Source organism: Gopherus flavomarginatus, chromosome 1 (assembly GCF_025201925.1).
Source record: "Gopherus flavomarginatus isolate rGopFla2 chromosome 1, rGopFla2.mat.asm, whole genome shotgun sequence".
Classification (NCBI taxonomy): domain Eukaryota; kingdom Metazoa; phylum Chordata; order Testudines; family Testudinidae; genus Gopherus; species Gopherus flavomarginatus.
Genome location: NC_066617.1, coordinates 272,545,786 through 272,562,585, shown reverse-complemented (window position 1 = coordinate 272,562,585; position 16,800 = coordinate 272,545,786). Strand labels below are relative to the sequence as shown.

The following is a 16,800-nucleotide window of genomic DNA, read 5'->3' as shown; positions in this document are numbered from 1 at the left end:
AGCATTTATATTAGCAGTTCTTACAGTAGTTGTGTATATAGTTAAAGAGGATCTGGGGCTAGCCCCTTCTCCTCCCGGTACCGGGGCCCATGCCCGGTTCACCAGGCTTCAAATCCTGCACGGCCTGTCATCGGCCGATGCCAACAGGAGACCCGCACGACTCCTGTTTAAAGTGCCTGGGCGAATCCCACCTTGCGGACAAGTGCCGAATCTGCAAGGCTTTCAAGCCCCGAACAAAGAAAGAGCAGGACATTCGCCTGAAGCAACTTTTGATGGAGGCAGCTCTAACTTCTCCATCCTCGGCACCGACTCCGGCACCGGGGACAAGTGCCCCCTCTGCACCAGAGCGCACGGTTCCAGTAAAGGCTCCTCGGCACCAGCCTTCACCGGCTCAACTTTCTGGCCGGCACCGATCCCTCTCCCCGAGGAGCAAGAGGCACAAGGCTCCTGCGGCACCTGTATCTATGCCGCAGTCGGAGCGTACATCCAAGGTGGACCGCCCGGCACTATCAACTACGGCGGCACCACTTGCCTCCGCACCGTTGATTCCGGTCTCACAGAAGCCGTCGAATCCAGTGCCTACCAGCTCCCCGGCGCACGCTGTGGTCGAGCTTGTCGTGCCCTCCACGCCGGAGACCTTCTCCACAGCTCGGGAACTAATTGCTTTGACGGAGCCTGAGCTGCCCCAACCCCCGGCACCGCCGGTGTGGGTTGTTCAGTCATTGGGCAAGCCTGCCATGATGAGGCCATCTTCGCCGGGCACTATCGAACGCCGCCAGTCCTGATCCAGGTCCCGCGGACACTCTCGGTCCCACCATCGCTCCCGATCCTGGCGCCGCTCGCAGTCCCGGTACTGCTCTCCATCCTGGTACCTGTCGTACTCGCGGCACCGCTCGAGATCCCGGTCTCCATCACGGTACTCTCGGCCCCGTCCAGATCCCGGCACCGCCGTACCTCTCGCAACCGATCTTGGCATGGAGATGTAAGGTACCGGTCGACCTCCCAGCACCGCACTGGTCGCAGGTCCCAGTCCCGATCCCGGCACCGCTACGACTCCCGGTACCGTTTGCCGGTACCGCGCAGACAAGAGTCCAATGGACGCAGAGACCTGGTCCAATCGACTTCAGCTCCTCTGTGGCCTTCGCGTCATCCATCCGTCTCCTCCCATGCGGACAGTGCCTCCTACAGGGATTCGGATACGCATGCCCATGGCCCGGACCACGGACCTCATCAGTGGTCCTTTTGGACACCTGGGGCGCCCTGCCGGCCCACCGAGTGTTGCCAGGGTAAAAATCTCTGACGAATGTGCACGCGATGCGCGCGCACCTAACTGGAATGGATATGAGCAAGCACTCGAAGAAGAATAAATACTAGCCACAGGAATATCCTTCAAGGCCAAGATAAGCTCATTAAGATCCCCATGAAAGAACACATTTTTAGCCATTTACCTCTCTATAAAGCCATTGATACTTGTGGAAACTTGGAAAGTGTCCAAGGCGAACCGACTGGCCCATCACGCTCTGCTCACTCAGAGCACCGTGTGCCCGAGGCCACCGTCAGCAGACCTCCCCCCGCTGGCACAGAGGAAACCAGTGCACTCGCTCCAGACTCGCATGATCTTCCAGAGATGGAGGTCCCCCCGGACCAGGCGTCAGTGCAGGACCCACTTGTCCCGGGGCTGTCATCCTCCTCTTCCCCGGATGAGGCAGTAGCGGGGACATCGCCGGGGCCACCTCCGATTGATCTCCGGTCAGACCAGGACCTTCTGCGGTGTGTCGCCCAGACTATCAACCTTCCGGTAGAGGAGGTTCCAGAGGTGGAGGATCCGGTGATTAGCATCTTGTCCGCAGAGACACCAACCAGAGTGGCTCTCCCCTTCATCCGTTCGATCCAGGCTAGAGCAGACACTATCTGACAATCCCCGGCTTCCATCCCATCCATAGCCAAGGGGGTCGAACAGAAATACATGGTGCCTTCCAAGGGGTCTAAGTACCTCTATGTGCAGCCCGCTCCCTGTTCATTGGTGGTACAGTCCGTCAACGAATGGGAGCGCCACGGCCAACAAGCCCCCGCACCTAAATCTAGGGAGGCCAGGTGCATGGATTTGTTGGGTCGGAAAATCACGCCCTCCTGAGCAGATACAATTACAATACTTGGGACGTGGTTGGGAAGTTTACCGAGTTGGTTCCGCAGGATTCCCGCCAGGAATTTGCAGCACTCCTGGAGGAGGGGAAGAGGGTCGCAAGGACCTCCTTACAAGCCTCGCTAGATGCCACCGATTCGGCGGCTAGAACGGTCGCCTCTGGCATAGCCATGTGACATATATCATGGTTGCAAGTGTCCGGCCTGCCACCTGAGCTGCAACATACCATACAAGACTTGCCGTTTGATGGACAAGGCTTGTTCTCGCAAAAGACGGACCCCAGACTGCAGAGTCTAAAGGACAACCGAGTAATTATGTATTCGTTGGGAATGCATACGCCTCAGACTCAAAGACTGTCATTCCGCTCCCAACCTCAGCGCCCTTACCCCCTGCCTTGGCCAAGACAAGACTTTGCCAGAAGACGAGGTCATACCAATCGCAGACGTCAGTCTGGACCTCAAGGGGGTAACAATTCCGGTCCCACCAAACCAACACTGGGACCCAAATCAAACTTTTGAGGGTGCGCCAGAGAGCAGTGTACCAATTGCCTCCCCGGATCCCTTTCAGTTTTACAACCACCTTTCCCTGTTCCTCCCTACGTGGTCCCAGTTGACTTCAGATTGTTGGGTGCTACGTATGGTGGAGCTTGGATATCATCCTTAGTTTGTTTCACCCCCTCCCTCCCACCCCACCTCCTCGTCCCTCTTCAGGGACCCTCTCACGAGCAACTCCTCATCCAGGAAATCCGCAGGCTCCTCTCAATTGGAGCTATAGAGGAGGTACCGGAGGAGTTAAGGGGCAAGGGGTTTTATTCCCGATATTTCCTAATTCCCAAGGCGAAAGGGGGCCTCCGGCCTATCCTAGACCTGCGAGGGCTGAACAAATTCATCAAAAAGTTCAAGTTCCGCATGGTATCCCTGGGAACCATCATTCCTTCCCTGGACCCCGGAGATTGGTACGCCGCTCTCGACATGAAGGATGCATATTTCCACATTGCAATTTATCCCCCGCACAGGCGGTATCTGCACTTTGTGGTAAATCATTGACACTAGCAGTTTACTGTCCTCCCCTTTGGCCTGTCCTCGGCCCCTCGTGTCTTCACGAAGTGTATGGCGGTCGTCGCTGCTTCCCTATGCTGTCGTCGAATACATGTCTTCCCTTACCTCGACGACTGGCTTATCCGATGGGCCTCCGAGGCACAAGTCATCAGCCATGTGACCATTATCAAGGACCTGTTTATGTGTCTAGGCCTGATCATCAGTTTAGACAAGTCCACTCTGGTGCCTACGCAGAGGATAGAGTTTATCGGGGCAATGCTGGACTCCAACCTTGCAAGGCCAGTTAACCCCCACACTGGTTTCAGGCCATAGTCTCCCTTGTCCAGAGTCTTCAGAGTTTTCCAACAACCTCTGCTCGCACTTGCCTTGGTCTCCTTGGTCACATGGCTGCATGCACATTCGTCACAAAGCACGCCAGACTGCGAATGCTTCCTCTACAAATCTGGCTCGTCTCCGTCTATCGGCCGGGCAGAGACGCCATAGACATCATTCTGACAGTTCCGCCGAGCATTCTCGGCTCTCTCGACTGGTGGCGAACGTCATCCCGGGTGTGTGCAGGTCTGCCGTTCCATCCTCCCCAGCCCTCCACGCCCCTAACAACAGACGCGTCCTCCCTGGGCTGGGGTGCTCACCTAGAGCACCTGCGCACCCAAGGCCTTTGGTTGTCCCAGGAGCTGACGCTACACATCGATGTCCGAGAGCTGAGAGCGGTCCGGCTGGCATGCCAAGCGTTCCAGCACCATCTGCAGGGCCGTTGTGTTGCAGTATTCACAGACAACACAACGGCCATATATTACATAAACAAACAGGGAGGGACACGGTCCTCCCCCTTGTGTCAGGAAGTGATCCAACTGTGGGACTTCTGCATAGCCCACTCCATAGACGTAGTAGCCTCCTTCCTCCCAGGAGTCCGGAACACGCTTGCAGATCATCTGAGCAGGTCCTTCCTGTCACACGAGTGGTCCATCCGTCTGGACATTCTCCATTCAGTTTTCCGGAGGTGGGGCTTTCCCCACCTGTTTGCCTCCAGAGTAAACAGGAAATGCCATGTGTTCTGCTCCCTACAAGGTCACTTCCCGGGCTCCCTGTCGGACGCGTTCCTCATTTTGTGAACGGGCCACCTCTGTTATGCCTTCCCACCGTTTCCTCTCATCCACCGAGTTCTACTCAAGCTCTGCAGGGACAAAGCCCGCCTTATCTTGATCGCTCCAGCTTGGCCGAGGCAGCATTGGTACACCATGCTGCTCAACCTGTCTCTGTCAGACCCGATTCCCCTGCTACTCTGCCCGGACCTGATCACGCAGGACTTCGGCAGGCTGCACCACCTGGACCTGCAGTCCCTTCATCTGACAGCATGGCTGCTGGCTGGTTGAGCCAATTGGAGTTGCGTTGTTCCGCCGCAGTGCAACAGGTGCTGCTGGGAAGCAGAAAGCCCTCCACGCGATCAACATACCTCGCTAAATGGAAGTGCGCCCAGCAGGACCTTTCTCCGCCATCTGTATTAGTCCCCACTATCTTGGACTATTTATGGTCTCTCAAAGAGCAAGGTCTAGTGATCTCTTCTCTAAGAGTGCATCTTGCAGCTATTTCCGTCTTCCATCCTGGGGAGGCTGGCAGTTCCGTCTTTTCCCACCCTATAGTTTCCAGATTCCTCAAGGGCTTGGAGCGACTCTGCCTCCAGGTCAAACGCCCAACCCCTACCTGGGACCTGAACCTCGTCTTAACCAGGCTCATGGGGTCCCCCTTTGAGCCTTTAGCCACATGCTCGCTGCTGTACTTGTCCTGGAAGACAGCATTCCTAGTCGCTGTCACCTCGGCTAGACGAGTCTCAGAACTTCGAGCATTGACTGTGGATCCTCCGTATACGGTGTTCCATAAGGACAAGGTACAGCTGCAACCACACCCGGCATGCCTCCCTAAGGTCGTCTCTGCCTTTCACGTTAATCAGGACATCTTCCTGCCAGTCTTTTTTTCCAAAGCTGCACTCATCGCGACGGGAACAGCAGCTGCATACTCTGGATGTCCACAGGGCTCTCGCCTTTTACATCAAGAGGACCAAACCCTTCCGGCGTTCACCTCAGCTATTTGTAGCAGTGGCAGAACGTATGAAGGGCACGGCAATCTCTTCCCAACATATTGCATCTTGGGTGACATCCTGTATTCGGGCATGCTATGACTTGGCTCACTTTCCGACTGGCCATCTCACCGCCAACTCTACTCGGGCTCAAGCCTCATCTGCTGCGTTCTTGGCCCATGTTCCCATACAGGAAATCTGCCGCGCGGCCACCTGGTCTTCCATCCACACCTTTGCATCGCACTATGCATTGGTCCAGCAGTCCAGAGATGATGCCGCCTTCGGCTCAGCGGTCTTACATTCCGCAACGTCTCACTCCGACCCCACCGCCTAGGTAAGGCTTGGGAATCACCTAACTGGAATGCATATGAGCAAGCACTCAAAGAAGAAAAGACGGTTACTCACCTTTGTAACTGTTGTTCTTCGAGATGTGTTGCTCATATCCATTCCACACCCGCCCTCCTTTCCCACTGTCGGAGTAGCCGGCAAGAAGGAACTGAGGAGCAGATGGGCCAGCAGGGGTATATATCAGGCGCCATAGCGGCGCCACTCCGGGGGCGCCCTGCCAGCCCACCGAGTGTTGCTAGGGTAAAAATCTCCGAACGTGCACACGGCGCGCGCGCACCTAACTGGAATGGATAGGAGCAACACATCTCGAAGAACAATAGTTACAAAGGTGAGTAACCATCTTTTCCCTGTGGTGATTTTTCATAAAACACCTATATTACTCTACTAGTGTCCTTTCTTTACCTCTGTATTTTAATGGATTTTTCCAGCTGTGTATGTCTTTGGGGAAGAATCATAAAACTAAGCAATGGAAAGTTGTTTTTTTTTTTTTTTTTTAATTTCTCAATTTAAAAACTCATCATCTACAGGTTAAAACATCCAGGAGTCCTTGTGGCACCTTAGAAACTAACAGATTTATTTGGGCATAAGGTTTTTTGGGCTAAAACCCACTTCATCAGATGAATGGAGTGGAAAATACAGTAGGCAGGTATAAATGCACAGCACCTGAAAAGATAGAAGTTGCCCTACCGAGAGGGGGGGTCAGTGCTAACGAAGCCAATTTAGTCATGGTAGATGTGGCCCATTCTCAACAGTTTGCTTAGAGACTGTCCGGTTTGTCCGACGTACATGGCAGAGGGGCATTGCTGGCACATGATGGCATATATCACAAATTAATTTGCAAACTTGACACCATGAAATTAGGTCTGAATAAAGACGGAGTGGCTGGGTCACTACAAAAAATAATTTTAAAATTAATGTTTAAAAATCAGTGTTTATTATGCCTGGCTTAATTATTAAATACAGCCTTGACTTTTTAACTTTGCTACTACATACTTTTTAACAAGAATATCACACTGTTCAATTATTTTTGATTTAGTAACATAAAAATTTCTCCTATGTTCTATAATATGAAAGGATGGAGATAAAAGAAAATAAGGCAATTTCTGTTTTAGGCTGATGTTGATTTATCCTCTCTGTATATTTTTAGCTATATGTCTTCTGAATCAACACAGCGTATAGTTATTAATTTTGGTCTACAAATATTCTCTGTCAAATAGTGTGCTGTGCTACACCAGTGTAAATCAGAGGTAACATAACTGTATGCATAAGCCCCCACCTAATACAAAAGGAGTATTCAAACCCACCCAGAGCTTTTATTAACTATTGTTTTAGGTGGGTGTGTATGTAAGGGGGGAAGGCAGAAGAGAGGAAAAAACTGAGGCCATGTCTACACTACAAAATTAAGTCAACCTAACTTACATCAATATACAGCCGCCTCAGTAATTACATCACTTGTGTGTGTCTACATTTTGCTCCTTATGTCAGCGGTGCATGTCCTCACCAGGAGCACTTGTATCAATCGTATTGTCAGTGTAAGGCATTGTGGGGTGGCTCCTGAAAGCCGGTAACAGTTGACATAAGCAACGCAGTGTTTCCACTGACACTGCATCAATATAACTACATTGATCTTGACTCCACGCCACTTGGGGGAGGTGGAGTTATTAAGTCGGCGTAGTGAGGCAGTTACAATGGCAGGAGCAAAATGTAATGTCAACCAGATCTGAGAGAGAGAACCTGAAAAGTTAGCTGAAAACACTGTGGCTGACACCAGAAGAAACCTGGGAAGAGGTTTTAGGGTTCAGTTCAGGCTGAAAAGCATGTTCTTGGTTCTGTGAGTAGGTTTGCAGAATTCATTTTTTATTTTTTTTTATTTTTTTATAATTTTGACAGATAATGTCAATGTTTAGTTTAAAGCTTTTTTTTAACTTTTTATCAATTTTAAATTTTCACAGTTGTACAAAGATGTGGGGGGAGTTGGACAATAATTATTTAATGACATTGAGATTCAAAAAGTCAAAGCTTTAAAATCACTGAAACACAAATTATTAATATTATATGCCAAAATATACAAAATAAATATCCTTAAATAAAACTCTAAGAAGTTCTCAAGCAGCATTTTTCTTTCTTTGACTATCTGTAAATTTCTATGATGATCTATGGAAATATTTTTTTCAGCATTTGTATATGTATGGTGAAATTAAGGTTTATTGACATTTACCGATAAAAAATCTAATCATTCCAATCCTAATTGTGAAGAAAAAAAAATCTGTTTCCTGCTATTGTTTCCTCCTGTATTTAGGGAACCAGGACTTTGTATATTCTTTGTAAGGAAACAAAACTGCATCAGAGAAATACCTATCACCAATTCCTACATCAAACTGGAACCCACACAGAATCCCCAAATTTGACTAGCTGTTCAAGTTGAAAAGGGGCAACAATACAGTGGAGTGGAAGCACAAAGAAAACTACTAATATTAAGATTTGTAGTTCTGCAAACATACATCTAATATTCAGTGTTTAAAAGCTATGTTTTGTTTTAAATTAAAATGTTACATCTATTAATAATATTAATTATTAACGTTTATATTATGGTAACATCAGAGGCCATGATGAGGATCTATTGAGAGGAAATTCAAGCAGTCTGGCTAATATTCAGGGCATTAATTCTGTAGCAATGTCCTGTATTTACCATTTAACATACCATCAATCATTTTCTAAAATTAGCCTTTTTTTTTTTTTTTAATTTTTCAGTTGATAACATTAGTGACCAACTACGGTTACTGGCCTGAGGCATAGCTGTAAACTGTCATCTCCTCCTATCTAGTCACTTAATTCCAAGGAAATGCCTTGCAACTCAATTTTTGTTGCTTAATTGATGGTGTAATATTTTGCTATGAGACACCAAACGGCCATTCAAAGCTATAACGCAACTGATGTAATTTTTTGCAGGGTCGTTGTACAAGAGAGAACTGCAAGTATCTTCATCCACCAACACATTTAAAAACTCAACTAGAAATTAATGGCAGGAACAACTTAATCCAACAGAAAACTGCAGCAGCAATGCTTGCCCAGCAGATGCAGTTCATGTTTCCAGGATCACCAATTCAGCCAATGGTAAGTATCCTTTTTCAAACGATGTGGCTGGTAATTAAAGCTCAGATGTGATATTGGGTTGACCTGAAAATGGCCTCTAAACACCTTACTACTTTCATTGTCAGTAAAAATAAATTGCTATTTAGAGACTGTGTGAAGTACAGAAATTCTGGAAAATATGCACAAAATTAAATTTGCGTGCTGAGGTGTCGTCATAGATGTGGCACATCCCCCATTCCCTATCTCGGCCTCACCCATTCTCTCCTCCCTCCTTCTCCCACCCCCTAGCCCTCCGCACTTTCTTTCTCTCAGGTTTTGAGACCCAGCTACCTTGGGTTAACTTTGCAATGGCTTTGTGCAAGATCCCCACTTGAGTGGAAAGAGTTACAACAACCATAACCATTTGGGTAGGATTGCAGTGTCTTCTTTCCCTGCTTCTATGAGCTTAATAATTGTAAATAAATCTTTAATCTCAGATTGTTCCTTTAGTTCCTTCCAGAACGGAACAAGTGATCATGTGTTCATGGGTTATGCTTGCTTCCTAGCTTAAAGTCTAAAGTGCCCCAGAATGACGTAGACAAAGAGAAATGATGATATGGGATTTCACAAGCTTCAAAAGTTCCATCTTTTGAAATCATACATAAGACAGTCTGGGGCACTTCCTGCAAATCCAGATACAAAGCAAACACCTTGCAGCCAAGAACACCAGCTTGGTATATATGTATAAATGATCAGTCCTATTGTACTCTTCAAACAGGTTAGGGCCATCTTTGTAACAAACAGTAAAGATTAGAGGTGAGTGAGCGCTACTCCTTTATCTCAAGCGCATTGTGACCCAGTGGGAACACTTAGGGTCAAAGCCAGCTTTCATTGACTTCATAGATCAGACGTTCGTGTGTGTGATCAATCAATCTCACACATGCGCATGTCAGAGAGAAAGGAGACAATATGAGGGGAGCAGGGAGAGTGGACAGCAGCGAGGGTCACTTTGGAGACAGGGAAATTTAATAGGACAGGCAGAGAGATCTTTTGGTGCAAGAAAATGAAGCCTTGTTTTTAGTAGCAAGTTTGGTTTTCCTAAAGATCTCTCACCAAAGACAACGGTTGTAGCCAATCCTATAATAAACTATCTAAGGATTTATTAACTAGAAAAAAGAAATGAGTTATTTATAAGGTTAAAGCATGCACAAATTAGTTGCAGTCTTATGTTCCAAAAGGGTAATAGAAGCTGCTGTAATATGCAAGGTATATGTGTACTTTAGGGCTAACCCAGGCCAAGCCCAGGGGAACTTTTGTTTATGCTTAGAAATCTTTGCCCCTTACAATTCAAGCAGCTTAGAGGTACAGTTCTTTCTTATCAGTGATTTTTATTCCCTTCCCCCCACAGTTCAGGTTGATGGGACAAGTCCACCTGCACATCTTCTCTACATGGGTGTTGGGAGGAGCAGTTGACAGAGTTCTTGTTCTTCTGTGTTTCACAATGGCGCATTTAGTTTCAGTGGGCCTTCTTGGTGGGCCAGACCTAACACCATCTGTAGGAAGCCAGCATTTCTACATTAATTCATGTTCCTTCCCTGTTTGATGACTTGCACAATTACAGAGGATTACCATGCAAACACCTTCTATAACCGTATATAGTAAAAGCTGTTTTATCTGGCATGCTGGGGAATGGGGGGGTTGCTGGTAAGTGAAAAATGCCGGTTAACTAACAGGGAGGGGGTTTGGGTGCGGGGCTGGGGCGTGGGAGAAGGTGGAAGGCACAGGCTCTGGGAGGAAGTTTGGGTGCAGGAGGGGGCTCAGGGCAGTGGGTTGGGGCACAGGAGAGGGCTCGGGGTGCTGGATCCAGGGATGTTCACTTTGGGTGGCTCCCCGCAAGCGGCAACTTGTCCCGACTGCTCCTAGGCGGAGGCGTGCTCAAGCGGCTCTGCATGCTGCCTCCGCCTGCATGCTGCCCCCGCAGCTCCCATTGGTCTCCCAAGCCGCTGCCCCGAGCCCCTTCCCATACTCAAACTCCCTCCCAGAGCCTGCGCTCCGTACCCTCTCCCACGCCCCATCCCCTGCCAGACCTGTGTCAACCGGCCTATAAACCGGAATTTCAATGAAGATCAGAAATGCCAGTTTATAGAGCTTTCTGGTTGGTGACGTGCCGGATAAAACTACTTTTACTGTAACATGGGGGTACAGATGTTAAAAGTGAGATTAATACATAACAGCATCCTACAAGTATTTCATAAAGTCTAAACACATTCTTATAAATCTAATACCTATTTTAACAATACTAACCCACAGATGAGCCAGACTGGTTTCCAGCTATGCATTTGTCAGTTTTCAGTGAGTCCTAGGGGTCTGGGCATGAGCTGGCACCTGCTCTGCCAGCATCATGGTAACGATATAAAAATGTGAAATATTTTGAAGAATCAGGCCCTAAGTCTCTCAGGGTAGGCACCCAAAATTAGTGGATACTTTTGGACATTATGTTTTTAATATCTCCATGCTTCAATCTGTAAAATGGGGATAATAATAATTTTCTTTCTCGCAGAAGAGGTGTGAAGATGTATTCATTAATATTTGTGAAGTGCCCAAATATTACAGAGATGAGCACCATTAAAAACTCCATGAAGCAATTGACAATTCTTCATTTCAGTGCATGGTTTGGGCGGTGCTCAGTAAATAAGGCATAGGGGCTACACACTGAATGATGAGGAAATATTGAACAGCTACCTCATTCCTGAGCACTGTCTGTCCTGTGCTTTAAATGAGGCAGGGATAATATGGTAGAAATAGTATGTGATCATATAATTAAAGTATGTATCATACTGCATATGCACTAGGGGCAGAATTAAACAATCTTAATGGACATTTTCTAACTATTTTGTCTTTGACTTCACACCTTTAATGTTCTTTTAAACTAGTGGGGATTTTGTATGTAATAGGATGTTGGTTAAACTTGTCACTAATGTGAGCAAAGAAATCCCCTAAATTTCTCATAGATGTTTCTTTCCTTTTCTCCGCCCTATCAATACAATCATCATTCAAACTTTATTATTTCACCTACCAACAGAGAGTAAAAAGCAAGTTCTTTTTCTCTGTCTCAAACTGCTAGCAGGCTATGGTAGATTATCATTGATGTAGTGGAATAAAAAGTATAAAAGAAATACCTAAAAATTCAGTGAAGCTTGTAGGGTTCTTCTTGAAATTATATCTAGTGCAAAGATTTTATTTTTTCTACTAAACATTGTGCTGCAGTAGCATGTTTATAATAGCTATTGTGTGAAATAACTGAGCATAAAGCTGCTATAGCAAGAATCCCTTTTTTTCCTTTATTATTTCCTTATTTTGATTTACAGTTTATGGATAGTATTTAGCTAGGATAGGAGCACATTTTTTTGATGTGCAGTGGAAATTTTTTTTTTTTTAAGTGTTAACTCTTTGCATGACTAGATTATCTTTTCCTGCAGCTGGGTACCCTAGTTGGTGGTGGTTCTGCTCTCAACATCTTCTTGGGGACTACGCTGGACTCATTCTTGACTAGCAACTTTCTCCAAGGACTGTTAAAACCCCTTTGAGCCCTATTCTTTCCCCTAAGGCTGTTTCATACAGTGTTGGCTAGCTTGCCCTTCTAATAAAGCCTATAGAGGCCACTTTGATGAGAGAGAGATCTCTGCCTCTTTACATTTTCTAAATGTCTCTTCAGAGCTTTGCTACATCTTGGCATTTTCTAGCTGCCAGCTTATTTTAGAGCTTTAGTTTTAGTCCTACATAACAGAACCTGCATTTCTGACCTGGCAAGTGTTGCATAGGGTGGTTCAAGAACCTGATAGATTCCAGTAGTGAGTGCAGGTACACACTATATCTCTGCAACTGATCCAGTAGCATCAGTCCAGAGCCTGCACTAGTCAGAGATTTGCTGCATTTCTATACACATTCTTTTCATATTTGTAATTATAGTTTGCCTCTAGCAAACATCAACTCTGCAGGCCTACAAAAGACCTTTCCAATCCTGACCATGGTACTGCATTGACTCCCCACCCTGTGGAATATATAGTAGCATATCTGCTATCCTGCTTCATCTGAGTTGGATTTCTGCATCACAAAGTTGCTTCTTCCTCTTGATACAGCTTTATTGCATTGCATTGCTTTAAATGGTTGTGAAACATAATTTCAGACCCCTATCATTCCCACCCCTTGAAGGATTTTGATTGGCTACCACAGCCCATCAACCTGAAAAGGTGGCAGTTGAATATAACAGAAACATTGCACAGGCCAGTTTTTACATGTCATAGGCACAGTAACTTAAATTGTATACAAATACAAAATACGGCATGCAGAGTGATAGATGTGACATATGAAAGCGCTTATATAATGTATACTATTGTTACAAAGATGGATTCAATATACTGAATAACATTTTATCTATAAAATTCAGTTTTACCAGGGAAGCAGATAGAAAGAGAAAGCAGTAGAAATAAGATGCACTTTATTTGAGATGTATAAATAAACCTGAAATGTAATATGAACAGTAATCTCAATAGATATTCAGATTCAAATGATAGTTGACCTGTGTAGATGCGCCGAGACCCCTTTTCTCATAATATGGTTGCAAAATGCTGTTCCTGTCCTTCACTGGAATGTATTACATCAGCGATTCTCAAACTTTAGCAACCTGAGGACCCACATTTTGATTTTAAAAAATTTGTGGCCCCCCCCAAATGGCTTCTGATTTTCCCCAGGGATGCTCAACTCCTGCTCATCCTCAGGCCCTGTCCCCGCTCTACCCCTTCCCCCAAGGCCCCATTTCCACCCCACCTCTTCCCACTCCAGCCCTGTCCCTCCTCTTCCCCACCTCTTTCTGCTCCCTCCCTCGAGCATGCCCTGTTCCTGCTCCTCCCTCTCCTGCCCAGCGCCTCCTGCATGCCGCTGAACAGCTGTTCCACAGTGTGCAGGAGGAACTGCGAGGACTTGATCAGTGGGGCTGTCAGCCCTGGACATGACTCGGGTCTGCATACCCCAGTTTCAGAACCGCTGTATGCCATGTTTACGAGAAGAAGATATGCAATGTAAATGTAATGTTGTCAACTCTTTTTTAAATTCTGATGAAAAAAATTAATCAAAACCAGGGAAGACGTACAAAAGACAGCAAATGAGATCTGAGAACTTTTTTAAAAAATTGTTTCAGTGTAAGGTTACCTGTTTATTTTTCATCTCACTGTGTTTTCATTTTGCAGCCCACATTTCCAGTAGGTCCAGCAATAGGAACGAACACAGCTATTAGCTTTGCTCCTTACTTAACACCTGTAACCCCTGGAGTTGGGTTAGTTCCGACTGAAATCCTACCCACACCGCCTGTCATTGTTCCTGGAAGTCCCCCTGTCTCAGTTCCTGGTTCGACTGCTACTCAGAAGCTCTTGAGGACTGATAAACTGGAGGTACTACAGACACCATTGTGACTAGAAATGTAATTTTCTGCTAATTTATATCTAAAAGCTTTGAAGAGCTTTGTTGTCCTTAGACACGCTCTCTAATATAGCCTAAACTTTAGTTATTAAAATATAGATCTCATAAGTACTCTTGTAGGATTTACACTCGCACTCAGTGGAAATGGTACCATTGTTTTAGTGTCATCATTTTTTTAAATATGGTTTGGATAAAAATTCAGTGAATATGTTCTAGAGTTGATTGCTCAAATTTAATATGCCTAATCAACATCAAAGGTAACAAAAGGGGTTGAGTTTTTGAAATACAGCTTTGTCATTATGAATATCTTCATAGAGAAAGTAACTGGGTTCACAGGAGCAGTTAATTGACAAACACTGAGCAATATCTGTAGGGATTTTATGTTGGTGAGCAAGAATAGATTTTTTGAAATGACACAATTCTATGCAAGTTCAAATTATCATCAAACAATACAGCTATATTAATTGCAACTTAATTAAGAGCAGGCAAACATATTTAAACAAGCATGTAAAGGACTGTTGCAAACACTGTGAGACAAGTCTAAAACACAATAAAGAATGAGCTGTGTGTGTGTGTGTTTGTTTTGTTTTTCCCAGTTAAGATTGCTGAGTCCATCAGCTGTAATTAGTGTTGTTTTGCACATAGGTGTGCAGGGAGTTCCAGCGAGGAAACTGTGCGCGAGGAGAGACCGACTGCCGCTTTGCACATCCTGCAGATAGCACAATGATTGATACAAATGACAACACTGTAACCGTTTGTATGGATTACATAAAGGGGCGTTGCATGAGGGAGAAATGCAAATATTTTCACCCTCCTGCACATTTGCAGGCCAAAATCAAAGCTGCTCAACATCAAGCCAACCAGGCTGCAGTGGCAGCTCAAGCAGCTGCTGCAGCTGCTACAGTGATGGTAAGTGCAAGACTATATGGTTAAATTTTTCATAAACTTATCAATTGTTGTTTTTCTCCAATTAGTAGTGTTGTTTAAACTATTGATTTTCACACATTCATCTTAAAAGCTAGGAATTCTAAGAAGTATTATAGACTCATAGACTTTACAGTCAGAAGGGACCATTATGATCATCTAGTCTGACCTCCTGCACAACGCCGGCCACAGAATCTCACCCACCCGCTCCTCTATCAAACCTGTGTCTGAGCCATTGAAGTCCTCAAATCATGGTTTAAAAACTATTACTTTCTTTAGGGAAAAATACTTTCTCCCTCCCTCAGTTATTTCAGCATAATAGGTTCCTTTTTTAATAGAGTGAAGTAGTTAGACACTTTGTACTGTCTTTGCTCTCTGCTCCATGATGATATGCCAGATTTACCTCCTAATATATCTTGATGAGAAATAAAACTGGTAGAACTTAGTGGCCAATAGGAAGTATGTACCATATGCTATATTAGCTCTTTGATGGCAGAAATATAAACTGAAAAATTAGGAAAGAAGGAATAAAGGAAGAAGTGGTTTTGTTTCCAAGACACAGGGCACAGATGAGAGATCTGGTCTCTCCCACTGACTTACTGTAATATCCTGGGCAGGTCATTTTTAATTGCCCCGTGACTCAGTTTCCCCATTAGTAAAATGGAAATAAGGTGCTTAATTGTGAAGCTTAATTCATTAATATTTTCAGACATCCAGCTTGTATATCTGAGAATGCCATAATTATGCCTATAAATAAAATAAAATAAAATTTTATCTAGTAAGGTCAAACGAAAGAAGTTAAAGGATCTGATTTGTTTTCAAAAGTTTTATACTATTACTGAAACATGTTTAGAGGTGTCTTTCCCTCAATGTCCTTTTGCAGAATGGCTGATGCTGTTACTAGCAACAGTTCTACGCCAGTACTGATAGAGTTGAACAAATAAAGCATGAAGGGTTTTATTCAGGGGACAGCAGTATAGTCAGCCCACGGATCAAAGCAGCATTGTCCTAATTCCTGGCACTGAAAGAATAATTATACCGATGTGACTTGTGGGTAGTGCATACAATAGATGTAGACAATACAGTTACTCTTAGAGTATGGAGCCTACCAGAAACACAATACAGTACAGTATATAACTATTGCAGGGTATTGTATTTAGAAAATAAATAGAGACCAGACATTTAGGGGACAAAGAGTGAGTTTCTTTCGAATGTGGCAACTGTGAAAGAATTTAAATCTCCAAACAGAAGGAAAAGAACAGAGGAGAATTTCCCCTAATTCAGTATTTTCTCCTACAATATTTCCAGTCTCTATTTAAAATATAGGAATTTTAGCTAAACCTTCTCTGTGCTCACAGAAGCTGAGGACCGGTCTGGAAATAAAAATGAGTGAATATCTGAGATTTTTGCTGTTAGAGCAGGGCAGATGACTGATTTTTGGGGTTGTGGTGGGGGGAACGCAGAATGCCCAGCAAACCAAAAATCAGAAAAAATATTAGGTTTGTTTCCCTCCTCTGAATCAGGCAGAGAGAAGATTTGCATCCATGTCTCTTATCTGCCAGGTAATTGCGTTAATCACCAGACTATAGAGTCAAAGTTCAGTATCTCACTGTGGCCACTGAAAATTTAAGAATTCTACAAAATGGAACAGCTTCAACAGGAGAGATTGAGAGCAACCCATCTACAGTAGTCTATAGCCTGGTGGT

General features: G+C 45.2%; 1 protein-coding gene across 10 annotated transcripts in view; it reads left to right on the top strand.

The window, feature by feature from the left end:
* Positions 1–16,800, top strand: part of MBNL2 (muscleblind like splicing regulator 2) — a 172,651-nt gene that overhangs the window by 108,817 nt on the left and 47,034 nt on the right. For all 10 annotated transcript variants that reach the window (XM_050950253.1, XM_050950190.1, XM_050950233.1 and 7 more), the window contains 3 exons: positions 8,573–8,737; positions 13,942–14,142; positions 14,816–15,079. In XM_050950253.1, the coding sequence (XP_050806210.1) occupies positions 8,684–8,737; positions 13,942–14,142; positions 14,816–15,079 (519 nt within the window). In that variant the 5' untranslated portion in view covers positions 8,573–8,683. The remainder of the gene's footprint in view (positions 1–8,572; positions 8,738–13,941; positions 14,143–14,815; positions 15,080–16,800) is intronic.